The sequence below is a fragment of the Rhipicephalus sanguineus genome, chromosome 1 (assembly GCF_013339695.2).
Source record: "Rhipicephalus sanguineus isolate Rsan-2018 chromosome 1, BIME_Rsan_1.4, whole genome shotgun sequence".
Lineage (NCBI taxonomy): Eukaryota > Metazoa > Arthropoda > Arachnida > Ixodida > Ixodidae > Rhipicephalus > Rhipicephalus sanguineus.
In genome coordinates, this window is record NC_051176.1 from 31,146,448 (window position 1) to 31,166,788 (window position 20,341).

Here is a 20,341-nt window from a genome sequence, read left to right on the forward strand (position 1 = left end):
GCACAAAACACACGCGGCAGTACGCGATACCGAAACTACCACTGAGACACGACCGCGTGAGCGAAGCAGGGCGCCGGGCAAAGCGCAGTTCGGCGAAAACGGAACCATTGAACCACGCGCACCGTTCCCCATGGCAACGCCAGAGAGGGGTTTTTTTCCATGAATCAAACAGAAACGAACAAACAGCATTTGATTACGTCTCTTGATGCACGGAAGGTTCTTTTTTTATTGCTGCTAGTTTGATTACTAGTGATTAATTGTAGGCAGACTCTCATACGTCATCGGGATCATTTTGAAAATGTGGCGCTCATCGTGTGATATATTTAGCTTAATTTATCGGTTTCAAAGCAAATTCGAATATTGTTATATTAGTTCGAATATTCAAAGTGCTCGAATATTTGCACATGCTTAGCATCAATGCTATGTTAAGTGAATCGAACTCACCAAATCCAACAAACATGCAATATCCAAAACCGCCACAAACCAAAACCACTAGGGCTTTAGGTCACATCAAAGCGAAGTGGCAACCTAAACCTTTGTTCAGAAGCCAAAATTTTAAAACCATACCAATTTCCACCAATATTCAAGTTTATGGGTTCAAAAATATGCTGGTAATGAAATGCTATAATACTATTACAGAACGATGCAACGAATCATGCCCACAGTTTTACTGCACGATATGTACGACCATGAAGGCCTGTGCATTCAGTAAGCAGAATTGGCCCAACACTGTTAAGGGGGGACACTGCTCTTAAAATTTTTTTCTCATTTCTTGATCGATTTTGATAATACTTGGTGAGTTTCTGTATATTTGTGCGCTGATTTCAAATATGCAATTACTTTTCTAGTATAACCAGTAGTTCCTAAAATACAAAATATTTCATGTGCCTTTTGGGGAGGCAGATTTTTTTTCAACAAAGAGAGTTACAAAGTAAATCAGCATATCACAATAACCTGTAATCGGAACTGAGTGCAACGAAACAAAAATAGATGTTCTAAGCCCATTAGAACAAAAGTTACAATGTGTTGAACATTCACGAGTGCGTCAATTTCAAGCTGCGATTTCCTTTGCGAATGTTCAACATACCGTAACTTTTGTTCTAAGGGGCTTAGAACATCAGTTTTTGTTTCGTTGCACTCAGTTCTGATTACAGGTTATTGTGATATGCTGATTTACTTTGTAACTCTCTCTGTTAAAAAAAAAATCTTTCTCCCCAAAAGGCACATGAAATATATTGTATTTTAAAAACTACCGGTTATACTAGAAAAATAAGTGCATATTTGAAATCAGCACACAAATATACACAAACTCACCAAGTATCATCAAAATCCATCAAGAAATCGATCAAGAAATGAAAAAAATCTTAAGAGCAGTGTCCCCCCTTAAACGTGCCTCAATTAAAATATATGCTTGGCATCCTTATGAGTACCACCTGTCTGAAAGGTATACAGAGCTTTTTATGATTTCTGGGTTCTAAGGAAATATGAATTTTTGAAAGCTTCCCTTCAAGTAAAACAACTGCAAAACACTCCAACATTGCCAATCTTTTTTTGCATTAGTAGGCTTTCAAGCAAACCATTTTTCCAGAAAATTTAACTTCACAACCCACAGCAGCAGTACACTGTCTCAGCAGTTTCACCAAAAGCAAGGTGATGATATTGTCACAGGGTCATGACGTTGACGAAGGCGGCAGTGGGCGTGTTAGACTGAACTCTTTATTTGGATGAACTTTTGACTGGGAAACGCAAAGTCAAACTACAGCAATACACACTGTATACTGATAGCGGCTCACAGAGCGTCGGCCGTAGAAAAAACAGATCTGCAGCGAAGTGCATCGGCATTTATACATGCGGAATCGAACATTCAAGCCTTACCGCTGGTGGCTGCGTTAGTTTCAGAATAATCTCAGCTGTTCGCGTTTTCGCACTCAAGCCTATAAGAAGATTTTAACTTAATCAGGAAGGTATCCAGAAATTAGGGCACGGCTTGTGCAAGGCAACGGCTACACATGCAATAGACTAGTTATATAAAAATAACAAAAGCGCGCGTGGCATAGCCCCCCTCTGAAAAAGCATCGTCCTGATGCTTGTAACAGAACACAGAAGGAGGAAAAATTGCATACACAAATAAAGTAAAATGATAAAAGAAAAAGCAGAGTCCTAAGGTTCGCTAACGCTTATAAAATGGCTTAAGGCGCACGACATGGACGGCTTCAGGTCGTGCGCGGCGCCACTAAGAGTTCGTGGTGCCGTCCCGAGTTCATGATGACATCGAAGAACCTTGTATGGCCCGGAGTATCGCCGAAGAAGTTTTTCACTAAGTCCACGTCAGCATATCGGCGTCCAGACCCAAATATGGTCGCTGGGCTGGTATTCCACGAAGCGTGATCGAACATTGTAACAGCGACTGCCAGTTGTCTGCTGATGCTTGACGCGTAGGCGGGGGAGTTGTCGGGCTTCTTCGGCGCGCTGAAGGTAGACAGTCACGTCGAGGTTTTCTTCGTCGGTGACGTTGGGCAGCATGGCATTGAGCATTGTTGCCGGGTTCCTTCCATATACCAAATTGTATGGCTTGCACGGCTGTTTTGTATGCGAAGGTCACGTACGGAAGGATGGCATCCCACGTCTTATGCTTGACGTACATGGCCAGCATGTCGGCGATGGTCTTATCACTGGTGGCCTTTAGACGCTCGGTGAGGCCATTGGTCTGCGGGCGGTGGTCCGGTTGTGGCTTGTCTGGCTGTACCTCAAGATCGCCTGAGTTAGCTCCACAGTAAAGGCTATACCTCTGTCGGTGACCTCTAGGGCGCCATGACGCAGGACGATGTCTTCAATGAAGAACTTCACTACCTCGGCGGCACTGTCTCTAGGTAAGGCCCTTGTTACGGCGTAGCAGGTGAGGTAGTCGGTAACTACGACGATCCATTTATTCCCCCAAGTCGATGTAGGGAACGGCCCCAATAGGTCCATACCAATTTGCTGGAATGGTCGGCGAGGTGGTTCGATCGGTTGAAGAAAGCCTGCTGGTCTTGTCGGCGGTGTCTTGCATCGCTGACAGTTTCGGCATGTCCTCACGTAGCAAGCGACGTCGGCGGCAAGGCACGGCCACTAGTACCTTTCCTGTATTTTAGCGAGCGTGCGGGAAACACCGAGGTGTCCTGCCGTAATGTTGTCGTGCAGGGCCTGGAGGACTTCTAGCCTCAATGCTCAAGGCACCACGAGAAGGTAGTTGGCTTAAAGTTCTTTTTTAGGAGAACACCGTTTCACAAGAAAAATGACGCCCAGTCCTCGCTTGAATACCTTCGCAACAACATCGGTCCTGCCCTCGAGGTATTCCACAAGGGCCCTGAGTTCCGGGTCGGCTCGCTGTCGTTCGGTGAGGTCATCAGCACTTATGGTTCCCAAGAAGCAGTCATCATCCTGGTCGTCCTGCGGCAGTGGGTCGACGGGAACATGAGACAGGCAGTCAGTGTCGGAGTGTTCTCTTCCAGACTTGTAAACAACGGTAATGTCGAATTCTTGAAGTCTTAAACTCCACCGTATGAGGCGACCTGCAGGGTCCTTCAAGTTAGCTAGCCAAGACAAGGCGTGGTGGTCGCTCACAACTTTGAATGGCCGGTCGCAGAGGTAATGGCGAAACTTAGATGTAGCCCAGATGATGGTCAGGCACTCCTTTTCTGTTGTGGAATAGTTTGTTGCTGCCTTTGATAGCGACCGGCTAGCATAACTGATGACCCTTTCCAGCCCGTCAGCCTTCTGCACAAGGACGGCACCAAGTCCTACACTGCTTCCGTCGATGTGGATTTCCGTATCGGCGTATTCGTTGAAATGCGTCAGTATCGGAGGCATCTGAAGGCGTCGTTTCAGTTCTTGAAATGCTTCAATTTGCGCCGTTTCCCATTTGACTGGCATGTTGATCTTCGTGAGGTGAGTTAGCGGCTTGGCGATTCGTGAAAATTCTTTGACGAAGCATCTGTAGTAGGCGCACAAGCGGAGAAATCGGCATACGGCCTTCTTGTCGGTGGGTGGCGGGAAGGCAGCGATGGCAGCTGTTTTCCGCGGGTCTCGGCAAATGCCATCCTTGCTGATCACATGACCCAAAAACAAGAGCTCCTCGTAGGCGAAGTGGCACTTTTCAGGCTTCAAGGTGAGTCCAGAGGTCTTGATTGCTTAGAGTACAGCTTCAAGGTGTCGGAGGTGTTCGTTGAAGTTTGAGGCAAAGACAACGACATCGTCCAAGTACACAAGGTCCGTCTGCCACTTCAAGCCGGCCAGGACTGTATCCATAACGCATTGAAAAGTCGCAGGTGCCGAGCAAAGACCAACGGGCACGACCTTGAACTCGAACAGGCCGTCTGGTGTTATAAAGGCAGTCTTTTCTCGGTCTGTCTCGTCCACTTCGATTAGCCAGTAGCTGGTCTTGAGGTCCATCAACGAAAAGTACTTCGCATTATGGAGTCGATCTAGGGCATCGTTTATTCGTGGGAGAAGGTACATGTCCTTTTTCGTGACATTGTTCAGACGATGATAGCCGACACAAAAACGTACGGTTCTATCCTTCTTCCTCACTAACACCACAGGTGATGCTCACGGACTCGTGGACGGCTGGATGACGTCGTGACGTAGCATTTCGTCGACCTGTTCCTTAACAGCCTCACGTTCTCGCATCGAAACTCAATACGGGCTCCGATAGAATGGTCGGGCACTTTCTTCTGTTATGATGCAATGTTTCGCGACTGGGGTCTGGTTGGGGTTGGGAAATCTGGTTGGGGACCTCGATCCATAGTACCAGGTTCGGTAGCATCAAAGAGGGCGAAAGCATTGCTGGCGTCCACGAATTCGTCAATGTAGGCGACCGCCGTACCAATTTTGAGGGGCCTATATTCGTGGCTGAAGTATCAGCGCTACCTTTGCTTTGCCATCACGCAGCTCGGTTATACCTCTTGCGATGCAAATCTGATGGTTCAGAAGCAAGTGCTGATCGCCCTCGATGACGCCTTCAAGGTCCGCGGCTTCTTCAGTGCCGATGGAAATGATGACACTGGAGAGAGGCAGAACCGTGATGTGCTCTTCTAATTACTGTATTTATTCCAATCTAAGCCAATGTACTTTTTTCGAAAAAACGTGCGAAAGTGGGGGGGTCGGCTTAGATTCGAGTACAATGATTAAGTTTTTTTTTTGTTTTCTGGCCTTGTGAATTTTGGGGGTCGGCTTAGAATCGGGGCTGGCCTAGATTCGAGTACATACAGTACATTCAATACGTGGTTCCCTGGCGTCATGTGGGGCGGCAGCGCTTTTTCTGAGGTGAGTGTTATTGACTCAGACCTCTGATGAATGACAGTGCCGTGGTGACTTAGGAAGTCCATCCCAAGTATCACATCCCTGGAGCAACGTTGTAAGATTACAAAGCTCGCAGGATAAGTCCAGTTATTGATAGTGACTATTGCGGTGCAAACTCCAGCCGGCGTTATTAAATGGCCTCCAGCGGTCCGGATTTTGGGGCCTTGCCAAGCAGTCCTAACGTTCTTCAACATGGTGGCGAACGGTCCACTGACGATGGACTAGTCAGCTCCAGTGTCGACAAGAGCGGTGACATTGTGGCCGTCAAATAGTACGTCGAGGGCGCTAGTCCATCATCTTGCATTACGGTTAAGTCACGGCGTCGGGTCATGGCTAGGTCGGCTTGTCCCGCTGCTCTGTCGCGTTGTCAGGTCTTCTTCAGGCTGCGAGGTTTCATCGTCAGGGCTCCGTTTGGTTTGCAGCATGTTCTCATCTGTTCGCGTCGTCGTCGTTGTTGGCGGAGGAACTTTGGTATTTCGTCGTACAGCAACTGCACCTCCATCGGTTGCTGCCCTTAGTTTTCCGGATACGGGCTAGGTGACCGGCCCTGTGTTGGGGCAGTCTATGGTCGGCGTTGGGAAGAGACGTAGTGGCCTGGCGACGGCTATCAAGAAGGTCGTCGGGGGTCCAATGCACTCCCACAAGATAGTCGACCATGTCACGTGGTCGTTCACCCTGCTGTGGACGCGGTGCGTCGATGACGAACCCATGTAGTCCCATCTGTCGGTACTGGCAGCGGCGGTAGGTGTGGCCAGCTTCTCCGCAATAGTAGCAGAGTGAGCGGTGGTCGGGGGCGCGCCAAATGTCGGTCTTTCGGGGTGTAGCGCTGGCCGACAGGCGGGCAGTATGGCGTCGGTGATGGCGGCGGCGTCTGGCGACGGTACTGCGGCTGTGCGGCGTCGACGTGGACGTGGAGGGGGGGGGGGGGCGGTGCGTCGGGCTGCAGCAACATAGCTCAAGGCTTGTGGCTGCAGCGGTGCTTGCTGAAGAACACCCAGTGACTGTTGAATTTCCTCCCTCACAACGTCAGCGATCGAAGTCACTTCAGGCTGCAAAAAGGTGCAAGCTTTCGTAGCTCTTCTCGCACGATTGATCGAATCAATTCGCACACATCGTCGGAGCCGAGGTCGTGAACAGCTGCAGCACTGTCTTGGATTAAGCGGCGATTGTACTGTCTTGTGCTCATTTCCAGAGTCTACTCAATCGTCGTTGCCTCGGACAAAAATTTCTGGACGGTCTTGGGTGAGTTCCACATCAGCCCAGCAAAGAGCTCCTGCTTGACTCCTCGCATGAGAAGGCGAACTTTCTACTCTTCGGGCATAGTAGGGCCTGCGTGGCAGAACAGTCTGGTCATCTCTTCCACGAAGATGGCGACGGTTTCATTCGGAAGTTGAACCCATGTATCCAGCAAGGCCACGGCTCTTTCCTTTCGGACAACACTCGTGAACGTCTCCAAGAAAGCACTGCGAAATAGGTCCCAGGTTTGAAGTGTGGACTCCCGGTTATCAAACCATGTCCTTGCTGCTTTCTCCAGGTAGAAGTACACATGGCACAGCTTGTCCTCGGAGTTCCAGTTGTTAAACGTTGTGACCCTTTCAAACGTCTCCAGCCAGGATTTGGGGTCTTCACATGGCGAACCATGGAATGTCGGCGGCTCCCTGGGTGGTTGCATCACTATTGCTGCAGGGGACACTGCGGCCGTCATCATGCCTGTTGTCTTTGTTGCCGTGGCTTTAGGCTTGTCCGGTAGGGATCCGTATTGTGGAGGTAATCCTTTCAGTCTGCAGCTGGCTCGACTGTCGCTCATGGTATCGGTGTCTTCTTCACGACGTGGGCTGGGTTCATGGCTTGACGGGGGCGTCCGGAACATGAACGAACAGCACCCCCCCCCCCCCAGATGTCATGAGGTCATGACGTCGACGAAGGCAGCAGTCCGCGCGTTAGACTAAACTCTTTATTTGGCCGAACTTGTGGCCGGGAAACGCAAAGTCAAACAACAGCAATACACACTGTACATTGATAGCGGTGCACAGAGCGTTGGCCGTCAAAAAAACTGGACACACAAGGTAGGGCTGTGCGAAAAAACACAGATGAAGGGAAGTGCACAGGATGGGCGCAAACTTCAAGTGTAATAATAAAGACCAAAGCAGCTCAATATGAATAAACATCAGCCTAACACGTGCCTAAAAAGCAACAAAAAAAAAATGCCGTATCAAAAGACTACAGTGCAAATGCCAAACAACAAGCATTGACGATAGCAACATGCAGAATAACAATGATCACCAATAGCATGCGCAGACACTGGAAACTGGCAACTCGTGAAAACACGCTATCCAACAGGACCACTAGGTGTGATTACACAAAACCATCCAAAAACTGCAGCTCCATAGGAAGCAAAGTCCGCGAAGGCATGCTTACGCATTTGTCAGTACTAGCAATGAAGAAGGCTTCTACTACTTCTCTTTCCATTTTGTCATTAGACTTGTACAAGATTATTGTCTCCCTGAAATTCGGCATACACCCGCATCACCTACAGTGTATATCCAGGTGGCCACCCGTGTGGGAACGAACCGCTAACTTGATCTACATGTGTTTTCCATCCAGCGTAACCTCAGGATCTGATACAAGGCCTCTTTTCTGTTAAAAAGAACACACGAATTTTTAAGGGTGTTTATCTTAAAACCATTTTCATTTGCCCACTTCGATACTTTGTTCAGGCCAAGCTGAACTTGTCGCTCACAGATTGAGAGGTTACATGATTTAAGGCTTATTTGTACGTCATCAACATATACAGAGTAAAACATTGCGGAAGGAATCACCGTACCAAGAGAGTTCACTTTCACAATGAAGAGCGTGCAACTAAGCAGGCCCTTTTGCGGCACACTAGTTTCTTGAGTGAATGGCTTCGACAGGACATTCTCCACTCTAACGCGAAAAGTGCAATTAGACAGGTAACCTTCTATTGTTTTGAACATGTTGCCATGTACATCCAACGCGGACAGGTCTTTGAGGATTCCAAACCACAATGTTGTGCCATGGGCTTTCTTGTGGTCGCGAAATACGGAAAGAAAAAACTAGTTTATGGACAAAGGCATCTCTAATTATTCCCTCAATGCGAACAAGGTGGTCTAGTGTTGACCGACCCTCCCTGAAACCACACTGAAGTGGGTCTAGTAGACTGTTGCTTTCAAGAAGATAGATTAGTTGCTGGTTTATAATTTTTTCATGTAGTTTACACAAGCAGCTTGTCAGTGCTGTTGGCCTATAGCTGCTGGCCAAGGACGGATCTTTGCCTTTTTTAGTGGAACCTCGTTAATGCGTACCTGCCGGGAACGCCGCATAACTACGCACTAAACGGTAGTACGCATTAACCACCAAGTAAAAATTTGCATCTCCTCGCGTACGCCATCGCCGCCAACAAAGAAATAAATACAGTGACACAGAAAATATTGCCTAAAGTACCCACTGCAAAGCCTTTTCTTTCTTTTTGCCAAACTGGAGAAAAGATTCTGGTACTCTTGCACGACCGTCCGATAGTGCCGACAGCAAGTGGTGGCAACGCCAAGGAGCATTTCGGAACTATTACAGGGTCCGGTATACGCAGTGACTGACATAGCGACAGAACGGACAGTGTCAGCTTTCCGCGATATATGTGTGTGCGTCTGTACTGCAATCTGCTACTAAACGAAAACTGACACAGTTCCAGTGAAACGGCTGCGTGGAGTCAATAGTCTCCTGGCTAACTGCGTGCAGTGCGTCGCCTTCTCGGCTCACGGCGTCACTGCCGGGCCACTTGCTGTACCGCACGCGCGCATTTGTCGTAGGAGTGTTCTTCGTACCCAACTTCGCTTGCAGTGAGTAGCTTGTTCGGTTAACGCGGCGATGACAAACTTCCTGCAAGCGATGCGCACTCCGCGACGCTCTAGCGGTCCTGGCAGCGGACGGAAGCGCGTTTGGGTGGTCGCCCAATAAAAGCGTGCAGCATGGTTACAACAGCACTACGCTTGCTGTACCGTACGCATGCGTTTAGCGTGATAGCGTCAATGCAAAGAGGTTTCCCGTCGCCAGGGACCAGCAATGCTCAACTCCTCAACAGCGAGCTGCTTTCGTTTCTACAAAGCGGCGCGCGCTTGAACACGGCCCCGCACAACGAGGCGGCAGCAATCGGCGGCCCAGCGCGTTCAGGTTGTCGCCTATTAAGGGGGACACTGCGCCTGAACACTTTTTTTACAATTCTTTACCAATTTAAATCAAACTCGCTGAGTTTATGTATATTTGTGTGCTGATTTCAAATATGCAATTTGTTTCCTAGTACAATGTGTAGTTTTTGAATTCCATGTGCCATTTTGGGAGCCCCAGTTTGCCTAAACTGAGAGAGTTACAAAGTAATTAAGCACATCAGAATGACCTGCAATGAGTACAGAGTGCAAGAAAACAAGAATGGATGTTCTAAACCCATTTGAACAAAAGTTATGGCACGATGAACATTCCAAATTAGTCTACTCCAAGCTGGGATTTCAGCCACAAATATTCAACATGCCACAACTTTTGTTCAAATGGGCTTAGAACATCCATTCTTGTTTTCTTGCACTCTGTACTCATTCCAGGTCATTCTAATGTGCCTAATTACTTTGTAACTCTCTCAGTTTAGGCAAACTGGGGCTCCCAAAAAGCATATGAAATGTTTGATATTTTAAAAACTACATGTTATACTAGAAAAATAATTGCATATTTGAAATCTGCACACAAATATGCATAAACTCCGCAAGTTTCATCTCAATCGACAAAGAATTAAAAAAAAAAAAAGTCAGGACCCATGTCCCCCCTTAAAAGCGTGCAGTAGGCTTAAAGCAGTGTTGCGCCGCACGCGTGCCCGAGCAGATATCTGAAGATGTTTATTGTTATAAGGTTGTCGGCGATAAGTCATGCTGGCGCGTTCATCGGTGGCCGCTGCCTCACCTTCGTTCTTTCCCGATGCTTACCCGCAAAGGCGTCGCCGCAATCGCGCGGAAGTCGGAATCAGTAAGGAAGTCGGAATCGGTGATCGACCGATCTACGCACATCTAGAAAAGACGGAAAACCTTCGGCGGCTCACTGTGGCGTCGGGAAGTTCAGCGCCGCAGTAAAATTTTATGGCGCAGAAAGTTATCGCGGTACGCAGGGTACACACTAACCAGTAGGCGTAGGATGAAGCACTACGGCTTAAGTGGTCAGCGAATGCATTAGGCTCTATGAAACTCGGTTGGGGATTCGTCGCAACTACGTTTTAACCATTAGTACGCTTAAAGCGGGTACGTATTAACGAGGTTTGACTGTATTCGAATCATAATGGCTTCTTTCCAAGACGCTGGAATGCCTACATGGTGTTACATGGTACACTTTGAATAGTAGCAGGATTTGGCTTTCGGTAGAATGCAAATGATAACCTGTAAAATATGTCACATTTTAAAATTTACTATACTTGGAGCATGTAAGCCAGTATAACAAGTTTTTAAACTTAAAAAATGATGAATCGATGTCAGGGTAATATGTTCATTTAACCTTGAAGTAGGGCTTCGCAGCAGTGCGGATTTTTCCTGGAAAGATGTATTCACGGTGTAGCAACCCTCCACTGCAGCGAAACCATCTTTACAGGAGGGCATCTGAGGACTGCGGATTTTCCCTGGAAAGATGTATTCACGGTAGAGCACCCCTCCACAGCAGTGAAACCACCTTTACAGGGGGGTTATAAGCGGACTAATATACACCTATTCGTTAATTTAGAATACTTCGAAATTTTCAATAATTTAAATTCGAATCGAAGCGAATTCGAATACTGTATTATTCGTTCGAATATTCGAAGTGCTCGAATATTCGCACAAGCATAATAAAATGTGTTATATACGCCACATCGTCGTCTACACTTAAGGAAGGAATGTCATCCCACTGTAGATATGTATGTTGTTGGAACAGCTCCCAGCTTGCCAACTTGATTTTCCAACGGGGAAGCTGTTGGGAACCATCGTCTCGTTTTGTTAAACTTATTGCTATAGGGAAGTGATCACTTCTGTATGGGTTCTTAATACCCGCCAGTCAAGATACGGAACTAGAGTGCTTGATGTGATGCTTAAGTCGATAGATGAGCATGTTTGGTGCGTGGCATTGAAGTATGTGTGTTCATTTTTGTTCAGCAGATATGCATCGGTAGAGAATGGGAAATTTTCCATCAGTCGCCCTCTCGCATCCCAACGAGAATCTCCCCAAAGTGTGCTATGTGCATTGAAATCTCAAATAGTAAATAAGGTTCAGGAAGCTCATCAATTAGGTCCTGGAATTCAGTTCTAGTAAGTCTATAGCCTGGGGCAATGTGTAATGAAATGACAGAGATTAGCTTGTTAAAAAGAACCGCTTGAAAAGCGACTGTTTCTAGACGCGTTCTTAGATAGAGTTGCCTGCAGCTAACGCTACTATCAACTATGATAGCCACATCACCGGACGAATTGACTGCGTCGTCACAGTCCCTGCGGACTATGGCTTATGGCTTATTGTCTGAGGAAGTTTGTGTGTGTGGGTTAAAGATGTGTTTCTTGGACACACAGCACTTTTGGACTGAATTTACGCAGGAGCTCAGTAACGTCGTCTAGATTATGCAGAAGACCTCTGACGTTCCATTGCAATACTCTCAAACCTCATTATAACGAAGTCACATCTGCCACAAAAATAACTCCGTTATAAACGTTTACTGGTAACACTGTATATGACAAAGCTATTCATTTACTTCGTTATAACGGATAATTCGTTATATCCGTGTCTGTTATATCGAGGTTTGAGTGTACCTGCGCATCCATTTTGAGTGGAAGGTTAGCGCTGTGTGTTTACAGACCTCATGTTACGAAGCTCTTTCCAAGCCCCGTAATAGGAACTTTTTTTTTTTGAGCGGTCGACAGAGTCGCGCTGCTCCTTTGGCACGTTTCGCGCCACCTCACTTGAACTAATGTCCATCACCTCTTGCAAGGCGTGGGACGTTCGCCAAAGAGGCTTTGCTTCAGGGGGTGGAGCCTTTGGGCCCACCTGCCCAGAGGCTGGTGGGTCCTTTTTGAGAAATGGCAATGCAGCACTGGCTGCAGCCGCCGAGGGGGCAGTTGGCATCATTGCTAGCTCACTACGTGTGGGCTGGACAGTCGCCAGGAGCCGTTGTGACGCTGCCTCCCGACGTGCCACGTCGGCAAAGCTACCCTTAGGTAGGTAGGAGATACACCTGTGTGCCTCCTTGAAGGAAATGTTTTCTTTGACCTTAATTGAAACTACAGTAGACTCTCAGTAAACGGAAATCTCTTAAACAGAACGGCTGCTTAAATGAAACAAGTGCTTCTGACAAGATTGGTTTCGTACTTGTATTCTGCACCTCTGTTCATCTCTCAGTAAATGGAACTCCTGTTAAATGGAACATATCTTCCTGGTCCCTTCAGGTTCCGTTTAATGAGAGTCTGCTGTATTTCCTTCTCTCTTCCACGATGGGCACGATCGCGACTACGTGGCATGGTCCCCATCACAGTTCACACAGTGTGCAGCGTTTTCACAGGACTTGGACGGATGTTCAGTTGCACTACATTTTGCACAGGTAGACCGGCCATGACAGTTCTGTGAACTGTGGCCGAATCGCTGGCACTTGAAGTATCGGAGAGGATTTGGAATGTAAGGTCTGTTTGAGCTTGATGCACCCTGCCTCGATGGTTTCGGGCAGGATACTGGAGCCAAAACTGAGAATTAGATGCTTTGTCTGTATTTCCTTTTCAACGCGCCTCATACTGATTCGCTTCACATTCAGGACATTCTGGTCACTCCAGCCCTCAACAAGTTCAGAATCAGTTAGTCCCATGAGGCCATCATCTGAGACAACACCATGAGATGTGTTCATCGTGCGGTGCGGGGTGACTGTCAATGGGACGTCCCCAAATGATGTTAGATTGGACAGCTTCTGATGTTGTATTTGATCGTGAAGTTCCAAGAGAAGATCTCCATTTGCCATTCTTGACAGTTTGTAGCCTACTCCAATGGTATCTGACAGAGTTTTTGAGAGCAGAAAAGGTGAGATCATTCTCACTGTCTTTCCTGCTTTCTCAGAATGAATGACATGATAACGTGGAAATGTTTCTTTCTGATGTCCAACAAAGAGAAATACATCTTCGGTGCACCCCCTCTCACGGGGGTGATCAGGAAGTTTAGGGAAAGAGCTAGCTATAGGATGTCTTATGTTTTGGCAGTAACGCCAACCATCCACCGCGGAGCCCAACTAGGGGACGCTGCAGGAAGTGTGAAAAACAGATCCTGCAAGCACCAGCTGTATGTTACCATTATAACCAAATATGGCGTACGTATCCAAAGCTGGCTACCCACACAAGGTTAACTTTTGCTGCCATGAAAAACGGAAGTAAACTGAAGAGAGGAGGGGACAGGAAAGATTAAAAGTGAGAGAGAAAGATGAAGATCTGGGAAGAGAGAGACAGGAAAAGGCGACTGCCAATTCCCCCTGGGTGGGTCAGCCCAGGGGTGCCATCTACGTGAAGCTGGGACCAAAGAGGTGTGTTGCCTCTGCCAGGGGGCCTCTTAAAGGTCCAATCACCGGCATCGGCTCAACCTCCAGGATCCTCTTTTTCCCGGACACGGCAGAGCCATGCACGGCGAGGCGTGGGAGGGGTTGAAACCCCCCGGTAACTCGGGTCCGTGGTGTCGCTACACACCAAATGCCTGCTTGCGCAGACGCCCCTGCGGGGAAGCTTGTTGGTGAAGCAGTACCTATAACTTTCACTTGACTAAATTTTAATCTCCTTCTAACCATGGACTAGTCTTACCTGCTGCTGTAACGGTCACTCCTGCGGTCTGACCGCCGCTCCTTCCAGTCATCATCGCTTTCATGTCCCCTCCACTGGTCTCTCCGGTCGTGGTAATGGTCACCTCTCCGGTCTGATTTGCGGTAGTCGTCCCTGAGCTCCTCCTGCCGATCTCCCCTCCGGTCCTCATACTGGTCATCCCTTCTGTCACCCCTTCGGTCGTCATGGTAGTCATCTCTCCTCTTTCTATCCTCAACAACACCACTTCTCCCACCTCCTCTCCTGTACTCATCGCGGTCGTCTTTTGCACAGTCCCTTCGATCATCTGGCCGATCATAGTAACGGTCCCTCTTCCGGTCCTGGTCTTCCCTGAAATCTGCTCTGCCGCCCCCCCGCCTGCTATCGCGTTCAAAATCATCTCTGCTTCCTTTCCAATCTGGACTTTCGTCATCACTACCATGTCCCCTGGCTGGCCTAGAGTCCCGAGAATCCCTGTAGTCCCGACCATGCACCGGTTCCCTAGATTCTATAAAATCCCTGTCATTGCGATAGTCCCTAGGGTCCCTATCGTCCTGCTTGTCTTTCCGTGGTTCCTCTTGCCGTACACGTTGTTCGCTGCCCTTGTCAAGAGGTTCCTTTGCGTCGTGTTTAGGGTGTGCCAGAACTGCACTAACGTTGATGGTTTCATGGTGAGGGGAAAGATGACCCGTCGGTGTGGATGTCGCATTAGGTCTCAAACCCACCAGGCTTTCCTTCACTTCACCAGCACGAGTTGCAGTGACGACAGGCTGCAAAGAAAAATCAATTTCTCGATTAAAAAGCAAAAGGTTGCACAGCCATGCTCCTAGACAAGTGGGCAAACAATGCAAAACGTCACATAGGCACACAACACAGAAGCTTGCTACAGCATGTTGAGATATTAGTGCGGAATACATATTATGAGGGTTATTCAAAAAGTAAGGGCCATTTGCTAATATTTAAATATTTACATGTCAGAATAAAGATTTCTTTGCGCAGTGCCATTTGTTAGTTCTTCGTGAAGGTACTGAAGTTATTGTTCTGACTCAGTAGTCTGCTTTTCGGGGAACGCAAACTACAATGTCTGTGAAAATCGTAGCTCTCGCCTGTTGTGAAGTGCGAGCTGTAATTCGATTTTTGCATGCAAAAGGATCATCAGCTTCTCAAATTTATGGGGAGTTGTGCCTCGTTGATGTACCTGAAGTGATGAGTGAAGTAAAGGTCGGAAAATGGTGTCGAGACTCCACAAATAGCCGTACAAATGTGCACGACGAAGAGCCGAGTGGCAGGCCCAGAATCCAGATCAATGAAACCGTTCAACAAGTGGACTGGGAATTGCAATCAGCTCGACGAGTGGCAGTTAGTGGTCTGTCGGATGAATTTCCTCTTGTCGGCCACACTACAATTTGCACAATTGTAACTGAAAAGCTCGGATATCACAAAAAGTGTGCAAGATGGGTACCATAAATGCTTACCGACCAACTCAAACAGCAAAGAATTCCCAGGTGGCAAGCTTCTATGCAGAGGGACTAAAGATGCAGTGGTACGAAAAGTGTTTAGAAGTGAACTGTGATTATGTAGAAAAAGTGAAGTAGGTTTCTATTAAACTGAACCTGCCAATAAGAACTTACTAACGAATATTTATTTCTTGGGGACTAAACGGCCCTTCCTTTTTGTATAACCCTCGTATGAATTTAATAGCCCCTGCTATTTTAATCATATCTGGGGTTTAACGTCCCAAAACCACAATATGATTATGAGAGACGCTGTAGTGGAGGGCTCCGGAAATTTCGACCACCTGGGGTTCTTTAACGCGCACCTAAATCTAAGTACACGGGCCTAAAACATTTTCGCCTCCATCGAAAATGCAGGTACCGCGGCCGGGATTTGATCCCGTGACCTTCGAGTCAGCAATTGAGCGCCATAACCACTAGACCATCGTGGCGGGGCAGCCCCTGCTATTTTATTCAATCATAGAATTCTCTACTGAATGTTGTGAAATATACTTGCTTAACATGAATATGCAAGAAAAAACCTTATTTAAATCTTGAGAAACCGAAGAAGATGGATTTGAGAGATTGTTGCAAATTATTCTAGTACTGCAGGAGAGCCATAGTTGCTGTACAGGGGCACCGTTTTCTTAGAGAATACATGGGACAGAAAACTATGGCTTAATAATTTCCAGTCATCCCGTAACATCAGGTAGATCGCATTTAGGCAGCCTATATACTAATTTGTTCAGATCCATTTTTCTGGCCACATTTGCGTCCCCTATAAAACAATGTGCAGGGTCATCCCAGTCTTCAAGAAAGGAAGCCGAGCATCGCCCAGTAACTACCGTCCGGTTTCTATAACAAGAGTCTCTTGTAAAGTAATGGAGCAAATCGTATACTCCCATACTGCTAACTTCTTAACATCTGTAAATTTCTTTTACCCAAGTCAGCACGGTTTTCGCAAAAATTACTCCTGTGACACACAACTTGCTCTTTTTCTGCATGATTTACACATAAACCTAGACCGTAACATTCTGACTGCCACAATATTCTTAGATTTCGAAAAGGCATTCGACAAGGTTCCCCATGGTCGTCTTTTATTAAGGTTATCCCATCTTAACATCCACCCCCCCTGTTTTAAACTGGATACGAAGATTTTTAACCAACCGTCAGCAATTTGTTTATGCCAACCAACGCTCTTCATCTCTAACACCCGTTCTTTCAGGTGTACCGCAAGGTACCGTACTTGGTCCCCTCCTCTTCTTGATATACATTAATGACCTCCCTTGTAACATTTCTTCTCACATCTGTCTATTTAGATTGTGTTGTTTATCGCGCAATTACTAGCCCTTCTGATCATTCCACATTACAATGTGGCCTCACCCGCATACAGAACTGGTGTAACACTTGGCTCATGTCCCTGAATGTATCTAAAACTGTGTTAATGTCTATTCACCGTCGTCAAAATCATGTTGTTTATAACTACAGCATCAATAACAACCAGATCGCAACAGTTGATTCTTCGCATATCTTGGTGTGTACATCTTGCGTGACCTAACTTGGACCTGTCATATTAACCACATACATAATAAATTCTGCTCTAGGGTACATACGCCCTAACCTTTTGCTTGCTCCTCCTTCTATTAAAAAAGTTGCCTTCGAAACCTTTGTCCGGCCAAAGCTAGAGTATGCGAATGCCATTTTTGAGCCTGACCATAATAACCTCACTTACGCCCTCGAGTCTGTCCAGAACCGTGCGGCGCGATTTATATTATCAAACTATTCCTACACCTCAAGCGTCTCGGCACTAAAAGCAGAAATTAACTTATCCGATCTGGCTAAGCGCCGCAAAATTGCACGCCTTAACTTTTGTCATAAATTTTTCCATTCTTTGCCTTTAGAGAACCCATACATCAGAAGAGCCCACCGCATTTCCCGCAACAGTCACTGTAACGCAGTATAGCAATCACAAGCCCATAACCCTTTGCAACACGGTGTGCTCGTTTGGAGACGCGAACTTCGGAGGCGCGTCCCACGCTGAGTGTTTCTTCAAATGGCCTGAAACTTAGTGTGCACATTCGTGCATGCTTCCTGATTGGATAACTAGCGGTCATAAACTTCATTGTCCTGCGTATTACTGCAGAAGATCACTTTGCTGGAGACACTACCATGTTAGACGATCGTCCAACGTGCCGCGTTCCATGCAGGATCAACGTCAAGGGTATTTTTTTTCTCCTCTCGAAACGAATACAACCAAAAAAGAAGGTGTGCATGCTTTTCGGGCCTAATAGTTGATTCTTATTATGTAATTATTGAAGCTGACTGATTGCAGAATAATTATATAATTAGTTACATGCTGATTAACATTAATAACTGCAACTCACACAACACACATTCCTTCGTTTTCTTTCTTGGAATGTAACAGTGAGCGTCTTGAAATCATGCCATGCGAATTTGACGCATTTGCAGACAGTGCATCATAATTCGTGACTGAAGGGGATACTGAGACCTTTCACCAATCGTTTTTCCTGCACACAGCCCAAGACTGGAATGACCTGCCCACCGAAGTCGCCACCATCATCGACACCCAAGAATTCAAACAGCTCATTGAAACCATCCCATCATAACTATCATTATATTGTTAGCCTTTCTCCACCCACTCCCTCATGTAATATCCCAACCAGGACCTTTGAGGTAATAAAATGAATGAATGAATGAATGAATGAATGAATGAATGAATGAATTGTGAACAGTATTACATGCATGTGTCAATAATTTCTAGCTTGATTTCTTTTTGACCAAGTGTGCTCACTACAAAATTCTTATCTCATGCTGATGTAGAAGTAAGAATAACATTCTATATTTCATTCGATATTCGGCTGTTTTTCTAAAATATTTGCATTCAATTCAGCTCTGAAATTTCAGTATTTGAACACTCCTAGGTATTATATACTTTCAATATTATACGGTATCTTTTGCTCGGCAACTGCAGGCCCCTTCGGGACGAGAATATGTACATTTCTGAACGTGGAGCTGTCTAAAAAAATTGGGCATGTTCGTATTATCGGCATCCAGATTATCATACGGCGAGGGACCGTATGCATTCTTGGACTTTGTATACTACAGAGTTTGTGCCACTCCTGACACAAGGAGTACAGACTGCTTAAATTCAGCATTTCGGAACCTGCCATACTTCTCTAGGCATACACCAGTCAGAAGTAATTGTACAGCGAAGGAACCTGGACAGAAGAGAGGAGAGGACACCACAAGCACTATAATTACTTCTGTACGTGTAGACCAACTCGCCCAGGAAGTTTTAACGCTTTGAGACGATACGTACACAATTGTGTACACCACATCTCTTTGCTATTTTGTATCGACTAGGGGCTAAGAAAGAGCGTGATACATTGAGCTTTGGATGATTTGAACCTCCTGCATAGTGAAGCTGTCTTCATTTAACTTCCTTTCGCAGTGTACTGTTGCATATGATCACTTTGCTGAAGGCACTACCATATTCGACGAGTCGTTCGACGTGCCGCTTTCCACGACCCATGTCAAAAGTATAATTTTTGTTTAATCAACATGGATATAACCCGAAAACGAACTTGCGCTATATTTCTAGCCCGAGATTCTATTATATTATTATATTTATGCAGAAACAGAGTATGAATGGCTTCAGAATAAACAGATATTTAATTGCTCCTGTCATCCCCATTCTTTCCTTTCCAAGTGTCAGAAGCCCGCTTTGTCTTGCGACATTGCTGCATTAACATCTCCCACTGCACCTAACTGGTTTGCTGATCCCAATTCATCATAGACTGTAAACAGCGTAGTCCATAATATTGCACGACATTAAAGTGATTGCATTAAGGGGGGACGTGGGTCCTAAAATTTTTTCTTTATTTTTGAGTCAATATGAACTAAACTTCACTGTCTTGACCAGTTTTTTATGCTGATTTCAAATCTGTAATTAGTTTTTTAATAGCTGCACTAGTTCAAAAGATCTCGAGGTTCGAAAAAATAATTAGTGCCTGCTTCTTACGGGGCTTTTAGGCAATTTCGACCTATTAAAACCAATATGTAAGTGCATGGGCCCAATGCCCAGATCATGCTGTAGGGGGTGATGCTATTTTTATTCCCTTGAGAGCACTGTGAAGGTCAGAAAACAGATGAACACTCACTGGTGGTTATTTTTTCTGATTCACTCTCATTAGTATCTTTAATTAAAATTTGTAAAATGCAGTGATGCTACCGAGGACTTCTGATTTGGAGCAATTTTTGGAGCAGCAAAATTTCGGTTTTGGAGCACCTTGGAGCAGCAAAATTTTCATCTTGGAGCACTTTGGAGCAGATAATTTTGCATCTGGGAGCACTTTGGAGCAGCGAATTTTACATCCTGGAGTGCAATACAGAAGCATATTGCATTAACATTCAAACACCTGAGTATTATTATGGGGCTCTTATGAAGGCTAGAAATATTTCGATTCATTGCAAATCTCATGGAAAAAATCATCTCAGGAGCATAGGCGTACGCACAGGGGGGGCCGGGGGGGGGGGCGGCCGCCCCCCCCTAATCACCTAAGAGGGTACCGTAATTTTCCGGGCCGTACCGTACCGTAATTTTCCGGTGCCGTAATTTTCCGTATAAAGTCCAAATTAATAACATCACCACGCGCATTC

General features: G+C 46.3%; 1 protein-coding gene across 7 annotated transcripts in view; it reads right to left on the reverse strand.

The window, feature by feature from the left end:
* LOC119390134 (uncharacterized) overlaps positions 1-20,341 on the reverse strand; it is a 282,319-nt gene that overhangs the window by 162,261 nt on the left and 99,717 nt on the right. For all 7 annotated transcript variants that reach the window (XM_049413916.1, XM_049413925.1, XM_049413922.1 and 4 more), the window contains one exon: positions 14,172-14,938. In XM_049413916.1, the coding sequence (XP_049269873.1) occupies positions 14,172-14,938 (767 nt within the window). The remainder of the gene's footprint in view (positions 1-14,171; positions 14,939-20,341) is intronic.